Genomic DNA, 18,895 nt, shown 5'->3' on the forward strand with positions numbered 1-18,895 from the left:
AAATGTAAAAAATGTGCCGCAGCTCAAAAAAGGTTGAAAATCAATGTTGTAAGGGACGCCTGCAGCAACGTCGGCGTTCTAAAGTTATTTACATCTCCTAGGCCAGGAGTAGGCCAAGTTGGCTCTTCTATGACTTGTGGACTTCAACTCCCAGAATTCCTGAGCCAATCAGGAATTCTGGGAGTTGAAGTCCACATGTCATAGAAGAGCCAACTTGGCCTACCCCTGTCCTAGGCTGCATTTAAGAATGATGGTTTTTCGGTTCCTTCCTCCGCACCACCTCCCCACCCTTCTCGGGCCGCATCGCCTAATAAAGGCTTCCCGCAAGCACGAGCTCCAGCGTCGCTCCGAAGCCGCTCATACAGATACAGATGTATCCGCCCCTAACGCCTCCCCCCCTCCCCCTCTCCCCTCATTTGCGTCCTGACGTCAGCTGGGTTCAAACGTTTGCTGGGCGTCCTCACGCAAACGGAAGGGGGGGCGGGGGCAGGGCGCGCGAGCGCGCGGCGGCGCAGTCTAATCAGCGAGCGAGCGGGCGGGCGGCAGCTAGCAGCAGGTTCGGAGGTATTGACCGGAGTCTTGGTGGGGGAGGGGAGGGGTGAAGAGGGGACCGCGTGGGGAGGGGGGATGAGGGCAGGTGAGCGCGAGACTGATTAGCTGAAGGGTTCCTCGTGGGGGGGGGGCACGAAAATGTCCCCCGGAGGGGGTGGACTCCGACTAAGGCGACCACCGCTGTGGGGCAGCCGAGGCCTCCTTCGGAAAGGAAAGCCGCTTCTCGCTTCTGTCTTGGCCCCCTTCCCTGTCCTTCCGGGCAGCGGCTGACAGAGTCGAACAAAGGCCCCTTCGTCCTCCTGCTCTGCGCCCTGAGCGAGAGGACGGAGCCCGCGCGAGTCTGCCCCCGACCCCCCCCCCCCCCACGCCCCGGTTTGTGGGGTCGCTAACCTGCCCTTCTGCTTCTGCTGCATCCTTCCCTCCGGCCAAGCAAACCTGGACGGAAAGGCGGGCTCTTCCCTCCGCCTCCAAGCGCTCTTTTCTGGACAGCGGTTGTTGTTGTTTCCTCCCCCCCCCCTTTAACTCTGCGCCCGTCTTAATTTTTGACTTTGCAGGGGCGAATTTACAACTCTTTTTTTTTAAGTGGCGGTGTTGAAGGGAAGAGTCGGATGGTCGGTAAAGAGCTTTAAAGAGATTTTGTTGAGGGTTGGATAGATAGATAGACAGACAGAGACACAGACAGACAAACAGACAGACAGACTAATGAAGAAAATTGATACTAGATAGCTAGATGATAGAGAGATAGTAAAATAATAATAATGAAGAAGATAGCTAGATGATAGGTAGGTAGGTAGCTAGATGATAGACAGAGGTAATAATAATGAATAAAATTAATAGCAGATAGATGGTAGAGAGAGATAGTAATAATAATGAAGATGATAGCTAGATGATTGATAGGTAGGTAGGTAGATAGACAGACAGACAGAATAATGAAAGAAATTGATACTAGATAGATGATAGATAGTAAAATAATAATAATGAAGAAGATAGCTAGATGATAGGTAGGTAGATAGACAGAGGTAATAATAATAATAATGAATAAAATTAATAGCAGATAGATGGTAGAGAGAGATAGTAATAATAATGAAGAAGATGATAGCTAGATGATTGGTTGGTAGATAGATAGATAGATAGATAGATAGATAGATAGATAGATAGATAGGAAAAGCAAGATTGGCAATTTGGTTGGATGATTGACTGTGTGATTACATTGGAGCAGCTTTTATCCTTATTGTTGATACATTAAAAAGAGATGAGAGGTGGTTCACCTGAACAGTGTATTTGTGTGTTTGTACTGGGGGTGGTGGGGAATATGTCCTGAGTTTCCTTTTATCCCTGGCACCACCTTAGTGAAACAGGATAGAACAAAGAACTGCATTACCAACAATATTTGATATTCCACTTTTAATGTTGTGGGTAGTATGTTTCCTTTGGAAAATGATTTAATGGCTTTGTACAGTTGCATTTTTCTCTTAATGCTGGATAATGTTTGCAATATGAAAAAATGTCTTATAAGTATGTATGTAGGTAGGTACTGTATGTATGCATGTATATATGTGCATATATACATATATATTTGAAAATATCCCAGGTTGAGAAAAACTGGAGTCCATCTGTTAGTATTTGTATGAAATAAGTTGAGCTATGATTAAATCTTAAGCAGTAAATATTAGGAAAAATGAACAAAATACTTGACAGCATATTGTAAATGCATTTTCTCCTAAGTATCTAGACATGGGTCAGCAGCCTTAAACACTCAAAGAGCCATTCGGACCTGTTCCCCACAGAAAAGAAAACACTGGGAGACACAAAATCCTTTTGACATGTAAAATGAAGATAACACTGCATATATGGTTTTTTTACCCTTATGCTATATATAAATATTAAAAACTATAGTGTGTTGCATTTAAGAAAACAACAAAATGCTACAGAGAAAACAAATTTTTATTTCAGCATGCAACAAAAACACTTTGAAGTCCAAAAAATAGATGGGTCAAAAAGCTTAATTAATCACTTGCTGGTTGTGATGTATATTTTGAGTGACAGGGAGCTGCAGCAGAGGGATGAAAGAGGCACATAACGGTTCCAGAGCCGCAGGTTGTAGACCCCTGGTCTAAAAGTTAAATGAGAGCATCATAGGAAGGAATGATTTGAAATATATATGTGTGTGTGTATGTATATGTGTATATATAAATAATAATAATTCCCTGCCCCTCCCTTGCCTCCCTCAATGTAACAGTATATTTGATTTTATATTTACATATACATATGCTGAAGAAATCAGGCTACACCATGATATGTTGTATCCTCCATATAATTGTCAAATTACGGTAAGTCCCAGATTTCCCAATGAGTGTTCATCAAAGTCAGACTTTTTTCATATGGTAGATAAAGAAACTGCTGCCTCATCATTCACGTATGTACCTGGAACTTGCATTTTTAGGACTATTCTTTATATATATATATATATATATGTAGATTGTTCTGAGTTCGGGTTTTGCCCTGTGTAATGTTTTGCATGTCTATGCGACGTTTCGGTGAAATCACATTCACCATCTTCAGGCTGGAGTTCCAATCTTTGTGTTGTTGTAAATGGAATATTAGCAAACTGACATTTCTTTCTAGTATGTAGTGTGGGGGTGGAGATTTGCTTTGAATGTAGCAAATAGATTGGGTGACTATGCTTCAGTGATCTGATTGGTTGGTGTAATCATAGTTGTTAGAAGGAATGACATGAAGATTTTATGAAGTTTTTTGTTTAAGGCTGATTTCCAAATATAAAATTCTAAAACCATAATAATTAGAAGGATTGACATGTTGATTATTATGAAGTGTTTATTTTGTTTAAGGCTTAAACAAAATAAACACTTCATAATAATCAACATGTCAATCCTTCTAATTATTATGATTTTAGAATTTTATATTTGGAAATCAGCCTTAAACAAAAAACTTCATAAAATCTTCATGTCATTCCTTCTAACAACTATGATTACACCAACCAATCAGATCACTGAAGCATAGTCACCCAATCTATTTGCTACATTCAAAGCAAATCTCCACCCCCACACTACATACTAGAAAGAAATGTCAGTTTGCTAATATTCCATTTACAACAACACAAAGATTGGAACTCCAGCCTGAAGATGGTGAATGTGATTTCACCGAAACGTCGCATAGACATGCAAAACATTACACAGGGCAAAACCCGAACTCAGAACAATCTACATACATATACCCGTGAAAATTTACGAAAACATATATATATATATATATATATATATATATATATATATATATATATATATATATATATATATATATCAAGAATAGTCCTAAAAATGCGAGTTTTTTTTTTCTTGCAATTTTTTTGCCCATGCCCTCGTCTTAGGTCTGCACTGTTCTAACCCCCCCTTGTCCCCTGTGTTCCAGTTCCAACACAGGGGACAAGGGGGGGGGTTAGAACAGTGCAGACCTAAGACGAGGGCATGGGCAAAAAAATTGCAAGAGCAGACATGTACCACTATAGAAAGTAACAACGATAATGGGGGGGGGAAAAGTAATACCAAACACCTCCAAAGTATTGCCTCATAACTCCACCTCCTCCCTTGGGGAGGGAAAGAGGCAACAGACACAAGTAAAAGCGGTAGATCCCCCTTTAGCCAGCATGAGCAAGCCCACAATTAGGCTTGCCGCAGAGGGGAGGGAAGGGTGTGGCCCTATGACGCGGGCAATGAGCAGACTGAATAATGCTTTATAAAGGTGATTGTCTCCCATGGCATTTTAATACTCTGACGAAGTTAGCAGCACGCTAACGAAAGCTAAGTGGTTTTATTAAAGTTTCTATGTTCCGGTGATCGAGATAATACAAACCATAGGTTGTACGTTCCTGACCTAAACATAATTTGATCTACATTTAGTTTGTGGTTGTTATGAACTCAGCCTCTGGTTTATAAATACTGTTTTAGGTTTAAATATGGTATACACAACCATTGTAGTTTATTGAATAATGAAGACTGATATAAATTGGCTTATATCATTTGCAAACCTAACCATGTTCCCATTGGTACTGTAATGAAAATAAGCACTTAAGTACGGTATCAAATTAATTAAATACTAAACAGGGAGAAGGTTATCCTGCAGTCTGGAAGCTATTAAAATGATTTATTATGCCCTGTAAGTACTGGCTGAAGGATAAAAAAGAAGTACCTGGATCCATATTTGACCTATATGATTGAAAAAGCCTTTAATATGAGAGGTTTGTCTGTCTGTCTGAAAGGAAGGAAATGACCTTCATTTGTGTTGTTCCTCAGCTATGGAATGTACTCTTGAGAGTTTTATTTGGCCCTCATCTTCTGTTTAGGAGGTCTGTTAAGTTGCATCTCTTTCAACAGACTCTAGGTTTGAACAGTTTTAGCATTTATATTACCGTTATTCCTTTAATCTATCTGTTTATAAATGGTTATATAAAGCTAAATATTGTTAGGCACTTGAATGCTTACCAGAATAAAAATGCAGATTATCAGCTAGATCAATAAAAATAGAAAGCAACTTCATGCCTACTGCAGATTTCAGATGTAGAAAATATAGTTCATTTTTATTCCGTTTTCCTAGTTTATGCAGTACAGATATGCTAATAGAAGTACCATATTATTGCTGGGTTACAAAATGCAAATTAGTTCCCGACTTTGATGGCCATATCCTTACAGTACTATGAAAATAGAATTTACAAGAACTACTAAATTTCCTGTTTAGTTTAATATTTCCAACTTTGTAACTTGGCTGCTGGGCTTACATTGCTTTTTTAAAAAATATAGATAATATTGAGTTAGAGTTAATTACTAACTCAATATTATCTACGCATTACAACATTAAAATACTGTATCTCTATAGTAGTGTGAGGGAGGAGGCGGAGCTATTCCAGGAGGAAAGTAATCCAATTTAGTGACAATCTCGCCTTCTAATTGTGAGGGCCAGGTTATTGGACTGTTGGGACAAGGGGCCTCAAGGTGTTGATGGTGAATGCCAGATGTGTCTATAAAGTCTCACATTTTGGATGAACTGGCAAATCTGGCATGTATTGCCAAAATCTGGTTGGGTCAGGGCAGGGCCGCCGATAGACGGGTATTACTGGTAGCGGCGTCCCGGGCCCCGGCCAAATTGGAAAATGGGGGGGGCCCGGGCCCGGTGCCCGCCAAAAACTCCCCAACTCCGATTGAGACAAACTCTGCCTCTGCGGCCCGCACCTTCTTCCCACCCCCACGAGGAAAGAAGGCAGGGAGGCCGGCAGACAGGCAGGGAGCCCCGATGGCAGCCGCGGAAGGAGGAAAGACCGCGGGGTTGGCTCAGCCCTCTGGAAGCCAAGCTGCGCTGCTGGGGAAGCGGAATTGGGGAAGCCGGGAGAGGGCTGAGCCCGGCCGGCTTCTCCGCCGGCCTTGTGTCCCCCCAAGGATTGCAAGGGCAAGAGAGCCGCGCCTTTCGGCTTCCGGAAGTGCTGGGCCGGGGGCTCGGGGGGGCCATGAACGCCGCCCGGAGCCAATGGCTTCTTTTGGGCTTACTTGAATTCCTGCTGCTGGTAAGCGCGCGCGGGTGGCCGGGTGGGAAGGGTGAGACGCGAGGGGGAGGCAAGTGGAGAAGCGGAGAGAGAGAGAAGTGGACCAAAAGAAAGAAAAGGGAAAGAGAGGGAGGGAAAGAGAAATGGAGAGGAAGGAGGGAGGGAGGGGAGGGAGGGAGAGAAGGAAGGAAGGAAGAGAAAGGAGGGTAGAAAGAGAGGAGAGAGAAAGGAAGAGGAGAGATAGAAAGGAAGAGAGAGAAAGAAAGAGGGATAGAAAGAGAGAGAGAGTGAGAGATGCTCAGTGAGCCTTTCTTTGAAGTTGCCTTTCTTTCTTTCGCTCTTTCTTTCTTTCTTTCTTTCTTTCTCTCTTGCTCTTTCATTCTTTTTTCTTTCTCTTGCTTTCTTTCTTTCTCTTGCTTTCTCTCCTTCCTTCACTCCTTCCATTTCTTTCATTCCCCCTCTCTATTTTTATTTCTCTTTCATTCTTTCTCTCTTTCTTGCTTTCTTTCTTGCTCTTTTTCTTTCTCTCTTTTACCTTCCCTTCCTCTATTTCTTCTTTTCTTTCTCCTTCCTACCTTCTTCCCTCCCTCCCTTCAGTCCTTCCTCTCTTACTCTCCCCTTTCATAAGTTTCCTTGCTTCCTTCCTCTGTTCCTGTCCCTTCCCCTTCCTTCCTTTCTTTCTTTCTTTCCTTCCTTCCTTCCCTCCCTCCATTTCTTGCTTTCCTTCTCCTTCCTTGTTTCCTCCCTCATTCCCTTCTTTCACTCCTTCTTCTCTTACTCTCCCCTTTCACACCTTTCCTTGCTTTCTTTGCACACTTCCTCTGTTCCTGTCCCTTCCCTCTTTCCTTCCTTCCTTCCCACCCTCCGTCCATTCATTCACCCATTCCTCTCTTGATCGCCCCTTTTACCATTCCTTCCTTCCTTCTGATGTGGGCCCGGGCCGGCAGAGTAGTTTGCTTTTGCACCCCGTCTCGAGCTCCCTTGGTGCCAACCTGGCCCTCCCCACTTCAGAGAGAAGGGGGAGAAAGAGAGAGAGAGAAAGAGAAAGAGAGAGATAAAAAGAGAAAGATAGAGGGAGGGAGAGAAAGAGATAGAAAGAGGCAAAGAGAGGGGGAGAGAAAGAGAGAGAGAAAGAGAGAAAGGGAGATAAAAGAGAAAAGAGAGAGAAAGAGAGATAAAAAGAGGAAGAGAAAGAGAGAGGGGGAGGGAGAGAAAGAGAAAGAAAGAGAGAAGGGGAGAGAGGGAGAGAAAGAGGTAGAGAAAGTGAAAGTGAGAGGGAGGGAGAGAAAGAGATAGAAAGAGAAAGAGAGAGGTTGGGAGAGAGAAAAAAGAGAGAAAGAGATATAAAGAGAAAGAGAGAGAAAGGGAGAGAAAAAGAGAGAGAAAGGGAGAAAAAGAGAAAAAGAAAGAAAAGTAGAGAGAGAAAGAGAGACAAAAAGAGAGGGAGAGAAAGAGAGAGAGATAGATAGAAAAGCAGGTGGGGGGGGGCACACCTATTTTGCCAGCCCTCGGATGGGCCATAGGGATCCAGTGTATGTGGAGGGAGAGGTCCCCAGCTTCTGTTCTGCAGAGGGGAAGCCAAAGCCCCCGCATGGGTTATGCAGAGTGCCAGTGTTTGGGGCAAGGTGGGGGGTGGGGGTCTTCCTTAACCCCCATTTCTTTGGTGGGGCTAAGAGGCCTGCCCAGCAGGGCTGATGTGTTGCGGAAGGTCTTGTCGAGGGAGACCAGTGGAGCCCCCCCCCCGCTCCCATCCCCAGGGAAGGGGGTTCTGGCATCACTGCCACTGGCTTTGGAAAGAAGCCCCCGGCCTCTTCAGGGGGTGGAGGGAGGGGTCCATAGCACAGGGCTGGACAATGGCTGAAGACAGTTGACTGCAGCTTTCAGAATTCCTCAGCCAGGAATATGAAGAAGACAGTTTGAAAATTTAAAAGGGAAGGAAGGAAGGAAGGAAGGAGGGAGGGAGGGAGGAGGGAGGGAAAAGAAAAAGAAGAGAAAAAAGGAAAGAAAGAAAAAGAAGAAAGAAAGAAAGAAAGAGGAAGGAAGGAAGGGAAAAAAACCAAAAGAGAAAAAAGAAAGAAAAAGGGAAGGAAGGAAGAAGGGAGGGGGCCCCCAGACACTTAGGCTGTATGGGGCCCCAAAATTCCTGATGGCGGCCCTGGGTCAGGGAGCTATCACTTTCTCTTAGAAATTTACACCATCACATTTTGGGCCCTTCACTCAATACTGTGGCAGGATAGAGTGATAACATTGAGAATTAGGGACCCTTTTCTGGGATCAAGAATGCTCCTGAGGTATTACGAGTGCTTAGGAGTAAAAATGGGTCATAGGAAGAAGGTAAGGATCTTGCTGTTTAAACTTAGAAGTTTATGTCATGTACCACAATTGTGGACTTACATGGCCTCAAACATGTAAGTAAGTGATCATACATTAGATCTCCCATTAGCCTTAAGAGATGTTAAATGATTTGGATATGAAGAAAATGTCCTTAGCTTTTGTTGTGGTCATCTCACATCCTGACTCAAGCTAGTTTGCCTCCCATGGCTTACATGGGGCAGGAGTGAAGTGCCTCATGATTCTATTTGGTTTGAAGGGAGTGCTGGTCCTCAGATATTGAGCAGGCAGATTTGTCGCATGTTTGGTAGACCACAGACGCAGGAGGCAAGTCAAGTACTACATAAAGTTTTCTTTGAAATCTTGGGATTTTATGGAACCTAGGGGTATACCTTTTCTGTCATTGCTCTTGTTCTCCGGAACAATCTCTGATACATGAGAAGCTCCAATTTTGCTTGTCTTTGGAAAGGTCATTAAGATTTGGTTCTTCCATGAGGAATTGGTAGCTAGTTTAATGACAGATTGCTCTGTTTTGTTGCTTGGTCAACCTTATACTACTTTACATATGACAGATGTTTAATGTTAATGCATTTTGAGTTGGAGAGGGTATTTTTTGCTTTTTATGTTTGTCATTTAGGATTATACTGATTCAGTTGGGTGGTCTTATAAATCTTATTAATAAATAAATGAATTTTCTCTAGTACCCTTATTTCCTAAACAGTTAACCTGAGATTGAAAGTACTACTTGAAAAATACAGCAATTTATAAAAGGATGAAAAACTAGGAATTGGTTAAACAAGTCATTATTGGTTTGCTCAACTTCCCAACCAATTTGTTTTTATTTTGAAATTCTGTAATAATGTGTTTTTCTGATCTGAGTCTTCAGCACCAAGTTTCTAGAAAGAGATCAATGGTAACTTTGTCCAGTACAGGTAAACAAAAATTTAACTGTACTAGACAAAGCATTATTGAGAAAATGCTAAATATTAAAGTTTTTTAAATACTGCACCTTCTGTCTATGCTGAAAATAATATAGAATTGTTTTTTTTAAAAGAAATGTAAATTCTGTAATACATAAAGAAATAAAATGTTGCATTAAAACATGACAGTAGGTCCTCTTTAATTGTATAAAAGTGGTAATGGATTATTTGAGTTAAGAGAAAAGATATATAACATTTGTTTGCTTCATACTAGTTATTTAAAACACATATACATACATGATTGTGAGGTAGTTCCACAGAGTACGCAAGAGACTTTAGTATGGAAAGCAATGTTAAAGCTGTTTTTAATTATATATATATTATAATTAACCTTCTGTAAGACTCATCAGTTTCCTAACTTTATTTAGCCTCCTACATATGAGATAAGCCTAATTTATGGAGGAAAATTTCACTTAACAAATTTGGCAAGGCAATTGAAAAACTTCACATTCTCTCTCTGTGTGTAAGTGTAAAATACCTCTTGTTGGAAATGAAATGTACTGTTTTTAGGTAACTATACTATTAAACATAGGAACTACAAAAAACACAACAGCAAATGTTGCAATTGGTAGAGTAGGTTACCATATTTTCTAAAATAATATGCTGAAGATAAGAAGATGTATGGTAAGTTAAGTAGTGATCAAATTAAAAAGACATGAATGTTGTACATTTCTGTTCACAAACATGCAGGCACTGAGATCTCTTGTTCTAGTATTACAGTAAAAATGTTAAAGAATGGAGCGTCTGCAGTGAACACACAACCTAATTATAATTGAACAACATTGAAATTGCTGATACTTTCCCCCCCTTTTTTTTCTTTTGCCTGACTTTTTTGTTATAACCCATAAAATATAAACCACTGTGAATACATGTATAGAAGATTAAATATATTTATAAGCAACTGCTTAGTTGGTTTTAATAATATTTTACTTTGCTATTCGTTTTCAGTCGAACTGCGGCAGCATGCAAGAATAAACCTATAATTGGAAAACAGAACATTCTGCTTTGATTAATCATTTAAAGATGACCTATTAATTTTACAACATGTTCCAAGAATAGCAATAATAGTAAGAAAAGGTAAGAATGTCAGTATGTTGAACGTACATTTTATTTCAAACATTTTTCCTGTTCTCTTAAAAAAGCGTTTCATTGCTGTTTTCAAACATCAACCATTAAATATTGGCTTTAAGATTTCAATTTAAAAAATCCCACATACATAAGATGCTAGGGACTATGATGAGGATAGAAGTTAGTAATGGATAGTTCAGTTTTCTGAATTAATAAAAAATGTTCTCTATGTGAATTGGAGAGTGTCATAGCACATAGCAACACCTATTCTGTCTTGGTTTATCGCGAAAAACTGATTAGTGTTGGCTTGATTAGTTACTTGGATAGCAAGTACCAAGAAAACCCATATAGATAAGAAAGGCAAATTGAAAATACTTGATATTTTAAGTATTTTAATTGCTATGCACAGCTCTAATATTTATGATGCACTACACAGAGAGAGAGGGTGGGAGGGAGGGGGGAAGAGACCTGTTTGAACTCAGGTTCACACTGCATCTATTATCTGCCAGAGCCGTGACTATTTTTGTTTAGGTTTTTTTTTCACCCAAAAAGTGTTGTGACTTGAGAAGTCATCTGTGACTTTTTATGATACTGTGAGTTAGTGGCTAATTATATAACTCCTCTCATTAAAGATATATTGCTTAGCACAGGGATACACTAGCTAAAATTATAATTTTTCTGAAAATCAGATTTTCATAGGCAAAAGTTCATTGTTCAACTATATTTGCTCAGGTTTTAATCTGCCTTGGAACAAAGGTCCAGGTACTAAACAGTCCTTGAACTGGAAGCCAGGGGCAAATCTGAGTTAATTTGGCTATTGACATCCATGTATATTAGAATTTCAAGTTCATTAATTTTTCCAGAAAAAAAATTGAGCCTGCTCATGAAAAAGGATATTTTGTGTAGAACGTTTCATTTTAGTGAAATAGAATTGTTAGCTAGATTAGTATTTGGAGACTAAATAGTTCTAATATTTAACCTAGTTAATAACTGTATTTATTTTTAAGTGTTTTTATCATCAAGAGTTATTGAAAATGCCTATCACAGAGAATAATCTGTTGTCATCTTATACAAATAACAACAGATTATATATTTTTTTCTATATAGCTTTGATATAAAGAAAACTTTAGAAACTTCAGCCTGAAGACAAATAATGCATCCTTTTTTCTAACAACAGGCAAGAAAAATGTTCAAACTGTTTTCCAAATTGACAGCTAAACAACATGAACAGCTTGCTTAGCCATCTTACACATTTATTTTTCCATCTTTTATTGTATGTGCTGTCATTCAATAATCACACAGATAATTTGCAAAATAAATACAATTTTTTAAATAAACTTGCAAAAATACAACCCACCCCCACCCTCCGTGATCTGAATTGACTTTAAAATGTCTGACAAACCTTCCTGAAGAGACAGATCCATAAATAGGATGCCCCTAGTAAGAGTAGGGAGCTTTTGACTAGTTTGCCATCTAAGAGAAGCATTACCTAAGAAAATGACCTTTGAAGATTTTTTTGCATTCATAAATTAATATGGAATGACATACTTTTTCATGTTCAACATTGTGTAGGTCTCCAAAGATTAGTGCTGCAAATTGCATTTAAATGAACTGTTAATCAGTAGAAGCCTTTTAGAAGACAAGAATGTTTCCAATCAGTCCTAGTTTCTGCTGTATTTTTTTATTAGTTGGAACTTCTGAACAGTTTTTAAATAAATTCCCAAATGCATTATTTCTATAACAGTCTAACCTAAATATTACCAACACAACACTGCTTTATATCTGTTCAGCAGTGGCAGCAGATAATCTGGTCTTCTGCCAATAAGATGGGATATAAAAGGCAATAAATTGGATACCTCTGACTTTATGCAGAGAAATACAGCTTCAGTTAACAGATTGAATTTGTATTTCTCTAATTGTCTAGTTTGGTACAGGACAATTAAACAGGACAGATACAGATTCCAACAGATGCAAAGAACAATTGCAAGCAGCCTGCCTTCCATAGAAGACATATATATTGTGTGGGTCAGAAGCAGGGCTGAAAAGATATCTGAAAATCCCTAACACCCAGGACATAAACTGTCTGGATGATAAGCTGACTCTTCCACTCAGGAGGGGACTACAAGGCACTGCAGACCAAAATGACTAGATGTAGGGACATTTTTTCCTTTCATGCCATCACGCTGCTGAACACCTAGTTCTCACAATGCTGACCAAGGTCTAGGTATATTTAGCCATATTGTATGGCTGTATTACAGGTAGTCCTTGACTTGCAATCACAATTGAGCCCAAATTTTTTGTTGCTGAGACCTTTTAAGAACTTTCTTGCTCCACTTGTTAAGTGAATCACAGCAGTTGTTAAGTTAGTTACACAATTGTTAAGTGAATCTGGAATCTTCACCATTGACTTTGCTTGTCAGAAAGTTGCAAAAGGCGATTACGTGACCTCGGGAAACTAACTGTCAGAAATATGTCAGAAATATGAACCAATCTAAATTTTGATCACTTGTAAGTATGCAAAAACAGTCATAAGTCACTTATTTTAGTGCTGTTATAATTTTAAATGGTTGTAAATCAAAGACTACCTGTATTATTATTTATCTTTTTAATTATTTTCTTTATTCCCTTCTTATTGTTACGATTATGATGATGATTAAGTACTCTGTTGCTTTGCACGTACACTGAGAGCTTCTGCACCAGAGACAAAATTCCTTGTGTGTCTAAAAATACTTAGCCAAATAAAGTATTCAATTCAATTCGGTTCAATGCCACAATCCATTAACAACATTTACCTTGTTCATCCTTTATCTAAAGCACATGTTTAATTGTGAAATATCTACTTCATCTGAATCTAAAAATCCTGTTGATTTCACCTTTAGGTTACATTTACCTGCTAAAAATAATGTGGAGGATGATGAAATCCTTTTCAACCCAGAGTGTAACTCCCAAGAGCTGACTAGGCCTATTATTAGCCATACAAATACTGAAACCACTTAAAAATATGCATTGTTGCCACCTAAATAATATATGCTGAAAGGTCTTGAGAAGTGCCAAAATACCGGTCTAACTAGAATAGGGAAAAATAGGGCCAACTAATTCTTAATTCAATTAAAAATGGGTAGATGATCATATCATCTAAAAGAATTTACCTATTAACCAATTTTACATATATATTTAATAATGTTCAGGTAAAAGTTCTCACTATGTTATAACATTTTGAGATTCCAAATTGAATTTGTTCAGCTTCCAAAACAAAAATTGAAGAAATATTAGTGATACTCTTACTTGTCATGATTAAGAGTAACTTTAGCTCTTTGTTGCTAGAGAAAACATCTTGGTCTCACTGTGCCAAATCTAATTTAATATCAGATTCATTAGTGGAATTAAATAATCATATTTCCATAATGTTTTTCAGAAGAACATTAAAAATAGGAAAAGAATCCCAAAGTGCCAAAATTATCAAAATGAGTGACATGGTTTTCTAGATTTTGTTTGCTTTTTTCTTTTGGGGAGAGTTTTCAGAGGTGGCATTTGAAAGCTGTCTGCTCCTAGAGCCACCCTTACCTCCTCCCTATCCTGACAAAGCAAATAAAAAGATGCTTGTGACAACCTTTCATATATCATTGTCTCACTGTTTTGTGTCCCACTGTAGCCATGTTGCAGCTTCTGCAGTATTGTTGATTCCTGCTTTAAAAGCTCTTGGTTTTCCCTGTTAAGTGGACTTCTAACTAGGAGGAAGATTAAATATTTGTCTTCTGCCTTCTTTTCTTTTCTGAATTCACCTCTCATTGAAAACAGAAACTGAAGAGTTTTATTACTTTTTAGCAGTTTGCTTTCAACCTTCTATTTTCTCTCTCATACTAAAATTAGTCTCTCTGTAAATGAGTGATATTATCTCACAGAAGGAACTTGCATCTTGTAGCTGAGCAATCTCTGCTGTCAAAGAAAGAAACAAACACATGTGTTACTATGGCTGATTTTGATTTTGAGTAATTGGTGAACATGCAAGAAAGCAAATAGGGAAATGATAACAATTAAATGTTCTGAGTTAAAACGGTTAACCAGTAAGAGAAAGGCATAAGTCTGCATTAAGTAATTTTTTCATTTATTTATCTAAAAAAATGTATATGGCCCCACCCATCTTTTATACCACTGCCCACAATATACAGGTAGTCTTCAAATTACGATGGCAATTAGGGCTAGGGTGTCCTTTGCTAAGCAGTGCTGTTGTAAACTACTTTGACATGTGACTGCATTGTGTAGCAATGATAATTCTCTGCGGCCCCCACTGCTGTTGCTAAGTGACCACCTTCTTGCAAAATCCAGAAATCTTCTGGCTTTTAATGACCACAGCTGCCACATGGGAGAGGGAGGGCATAATGGTGCAGATGACTAGGGAGGCATGATGTAAGCACAGCGATGGCTGCTATCTAGTTGGAGTGGGTGTGTGAGTAGGTAGAGAATCGTGGCAAGTTGTAATCTCCTTCTTCCAGCTTCCCTATTGACTCTGCTTGTGGGAAGCCAGCAGGAAGGCTTGTAAATTGAAATCAGGTTACTGCCAAACTCTGTAACTGTCGTAAGTGCAAGCCAGTTGCCCACCTTGTGATTTTGTGACAGTGGACACTGGAAGCTGGAACTTTGAGGAACAGTCATAAACAACACTTGCTTAGCGCTACCTTTGAATGATTGTTGACTGGTGGTTATTCAAGAACTATTTGTAACAGTTTTCTCCTTGCCAGTAGATAACATCACAGTCCAGAAAGTTCTGCTTCCTTTTCAATCAGTTTAAACAATTCAGCTATTCCAAAACAGTATTTCATCAAATTAATGTATTTTTGATTCTCCATAGGATGGCTGGTTGTGGTGAACTTGATCACTCAATCAATATGCTTCCAACAAACAAAAAGGCAAACGAATCATGTTCAAATGGAACGCCATCTCTTATGGTTCCTGAATGTGCCATCTGCCTGCAAACGTGTGTCCACCCTGTGAGTCTGCCCTGCAAACACGTCTTCTGCTATCTGTGTGTAAAAGGAGCTTCCTGGTTGGGAAAGCGGTGTGCGCTCTGTCGGCAGGAGATTCCAGAGGACTTTCTTGATAAACCAACTTTGCTATCGCCTGAGGAACTCAAAGCAGCCAGTAGAGGCAATGGGGAATATGCTTGGTATTATGAAGGCAGAAATGGCTGGTGGCAATATGATGAACGTACCAGTAGGGAATTGGAAGATGCATTTTCTAAAGGTAAAAAGAGCACTGAAATGTTAATTGCTGGTTTCTTATATGTGGCAGATCTTGAGAACATGGTGCAGTATAGGAGAAATGAGCATGGACGTCGCAGGAAAATAAAACGGGACATAATAGATATTCCAAAGAAGGGAGTGGCTGGGCTTAGGTTGGACTGTGACTCTACTGCTATCAATCTAGCCAGAGAGAGCTCTGCAGATGGTGCAGACAGTATACCACCGCTAGGGGCTGCTGCTGCTGCTGCTGGGCAGCCTCCAGCAACTGTTAGACCCCTTCCTACACTAGATGGTCAGCTGACGAGTCCTGCAACACCATCACCTGAGGAAAGCACTCTAGAGAACGCTCTTGCCAACTTGCAAATCAATGAAGACAGTTTGGTTGAAAGGAGCCATAGGGGGGAGGGGGAGGAAGACCATGAATCACTATCTTCTGGTAGGATGCAAGTAATTGACACCTCCATAGAGGAAACAGAATCGGATGCTAGCAGTGATAGTGAGGATTTGTCTGCCCAATTTCAGCTGCCTGTACCCTCTGCTCAGCAGAGACATCTGAATGGAAATCAGCCAGCCTTGGATAGACCAGTGGCAGGCAGTGGGGTGGGAAATACCACTGTGAGATCAAGGCGGCCTGATGGACAGTGCACAATAACAGAAGTCTAAATCTAGAGCCATGGTTTTAAAAATCAGTCTTATACCTGTACATTTTGTCTGTATTGACATTGCGCTCCAGCCTAGCAGTCTTATTTTAAAGTGTTTCCGTACGAGAAGGAGGGGAAGAAAGGAAACCTGATCATCTAACATTAAAAGCTGTCTCTTAATTTGTCTGGAACACTGAACATTTAAAAATCTGGGCATGTGTTAATGGTTTGGAAGCTGTTTAGCAACACTCAGTTTTGTAAAATGTCTGCTTTTATTTTGTAGTATATATGCCCCCCCTCCATATTAAAACCCATCTTCCTTTTTTGACAAATGTATATTCACTGTACAACTTGGAACTGTTATTATTTGTTGCATTAAGTATCTTAAGTAACTATCTGCATGGATTGATGTATGGAAGGAATATTAAAACTGGAAATGATCAAGAGTTTGGAAATGTGCAAGATGCTTAATTTTAACATAAAATAGTTGTGACTCCTGAAATTCAGATGTTTTACTAAAGCTGAGAGATGAATCATCCTGAATGAAATGTAAAATAATTTCTGTTGCAGAGTTTTACTTGTAAAGATGTCATGGTGTCTTCATTGGCTCTCTGTCTAGTCCCTGTAGCTTGTTTGTGTCTTTCTTGTGTCGTTTTTGTTACAAGATTTATAATTTAATAAACTACATTTTATCAACAATCTTAATTGAACCCATGTCACACTAAAGACATGTCTTGAAAGAGGTATATGCACTGCCTTTGTTTGGTTAATAGAAGAACAAAATGCACTGCAAAACAAGATGACTAGAATAAATGTTGAGCAGAAAAATAAAAATGCTTGTACAATATGCTCCTATACAGAGATGTTTACTGTAGTTGAAGATAACGATAGAAAAGGCACTGTAACATTTGCTCCTCCTAGTTTCTCTAAAATAGAATGCTAGAAAATTATTTTTACATTGAAATTATCAGAATTTGTTTTCACTTACTGTATTATTTAAATTATGTTTTGCCAGGAATTGTTTTACATGTATTTACAATAGAACCAGATTAGTCTAGTGGTTAAGACACCAGGCTAGAAACTAGAAGATTCTGTGTTATAGTCTTGCTTTAGGTATGGCTAGGTACCAACTGGCTAGATAATTTTGGGACAGACACACTGTCTCAACCCAGCCCACCTCACTGTGAGCTGTTGTTATTTTGAAGAAAAAAGGAGGAAATATTAGATATGTTCACTGCCTTGTATTATTTATAAAAATAATAAAGCTAAAAAATAAAAACCCTTTAATACTTTAGCAGCGTAATTAAATAAAGTAATGTAGTTGAGAAGTTCTAGAATGCAATGTGCCACCTGATTATAGCTTAATTTCAAAACAGTTGTAGTTGTAGTTGCCTTACTGAGATATATTGCAAAACATATAAAGATATGTACTTTGTATTACGAGCTTATCAAATGTAGGTTGAACAAAATTATTCCCAATAACTGAAAATAATAGTGTCTAAATCTCACATAATTATTTATTTGACATACTATGTATGCTACTTCTGTACTAAAATTTTGTTTAAGATGGCAATCTGGTAAACTTGTTTAATTCAGGAATCAAATTATACTAAGCAACACAGTCTGTCACACACATCTATAGAAGCTAATCTGGATTTCAGGCACGGGAAAGCAATTGTCACATACCAAGGGACATGAACCATAGCTCTTAAAATGTTTAGGCAAGTTGCTTCTAAACATCTTAGAGCTTTGTAGATACAAGATTATATACAATAGAGCAAGATGCTCAATACTTTAAAAAACTAAAACAGCAGACACATAATTATTGTTTCCGTTATTAGCAAATCTGTCTTATATCAAATTGCATCAGTTCCTACTCTACTTGCCAACAACCAGGAAATCTGAGCAATGGAGTTATTAAAATAATTTATTTCTGCCCATAGATCCCCTTTACAAAATTAAACAAAACATTGAAAGGTTCTGAACAATGACATAATTCATATTCTTTTTTTTCTCACATTCACAAGAAACTTAAATTTTAATATTAAATATTTAAGTATTCATGTTTAATACACATATGAAATCATTTTATGAGAGACTAGACACAATGGACTCCAATTAAAAGTAGACATCCCAAATAAGTATTTTGCCACAGAAAATATGACTCATGAACAACTGAATGGGCTTAACTGGTTTTTAAAAATTCTCCTTCCCATATCTCCTTTTCTAGTAGTGAATTAGTGAACTTGCAGTTAAAAAACAGATGCTCAAATCTTCTTACAAGATAGCACCACACCTTAATTTCAACAGATATCACATCTTGTCAAGAAAATTATCTTGTTTCTGGAAGCCCTGTCACTTTCTTCATCCTTCTGCCTGCTGGGAAGCGCACCTACTCTAATCTCAAGAAAAGTGTACAAATGAGGTACTCAATGAAGGCAAGTTCAGCAAAGAAGTTCTTTTCTTCAGCAAAAGCAGTTAACTTAGTTTAACAGAGGTCTCTTAAGGCAATCACCCACTACTTCAAACTTT

The 18,895-nt window shown here is 38.9% G+C and overlaps 1 protein-coding gene across 3 annotated transcripts; it reads left to right on the forward strand.

The window, feature by feature from the left end:
• The first annotated feature begins 229 nt into the window (after window positions 1-229).
• LOC139157099 (E3 ubiquitin-protein ligase RNF146-B-like) lies at window positions 230-17,062 on the forward strand. 3 transcript variants are annotated; one of them, XM_070733470.1, is made up of 3 exons: window positions 230-564; window positions 10,363-10,491; window positions 15,332-17,062. In XM_070733470.1, exon 3 carries the CDS (start codon window positions 15,333-15,335, stop codon window positions 16,383-16,385), a length of 1,053 nt encoding a protein of 350 aa, XP_070589571.1. In that variant the 5' UTR covers window positions 230-564; window positions 10,363-10,491; window position 15,332; the 3' UTR covers window positions 16,386-17,062. The 3 variants fall into 3 exon arrangements, with proteins under 3 accessions (XP_070589571.1, XP_070589572.1, XP_070589573.1); XM_070733471.1 differs by having other exon boundaries at window positions 469-556; XM_070733472.1 differs by lacking the exon at window positions 230-564 and adding an exon at window positions 2,835-2,882.
• Window positions 17,063-18,895: the final 1,833 nt, after the last annotated feature.

The sequence above is a fragment of the Erythrolamprus reginae genome, chromosome 1, assembly GCF_031021105.1.
Source record: "Erythrolamprus reginae isolate rEryReg1 chromosome 1, rEryReg1.hap1, whole genome shotgun sequence".
Classification (NCBI taxonomy): domain Eukaryota; kingdom Metazoa; phylum Chordata; class Lepidosauria; order Squamata; family Dipsadidae; genus Erythrolamprus; species Erythrolamprus reginae.

What these genes read in the sequence shown, in the direction of transcription:
- LOC139157099 (XM_070733470.1), top strand. Translation starts at nt 15,333, where the DNA reads ATGGCTGGTTGTGGTGAACTTGATCACTCAATCAATATGCTTCCAACA.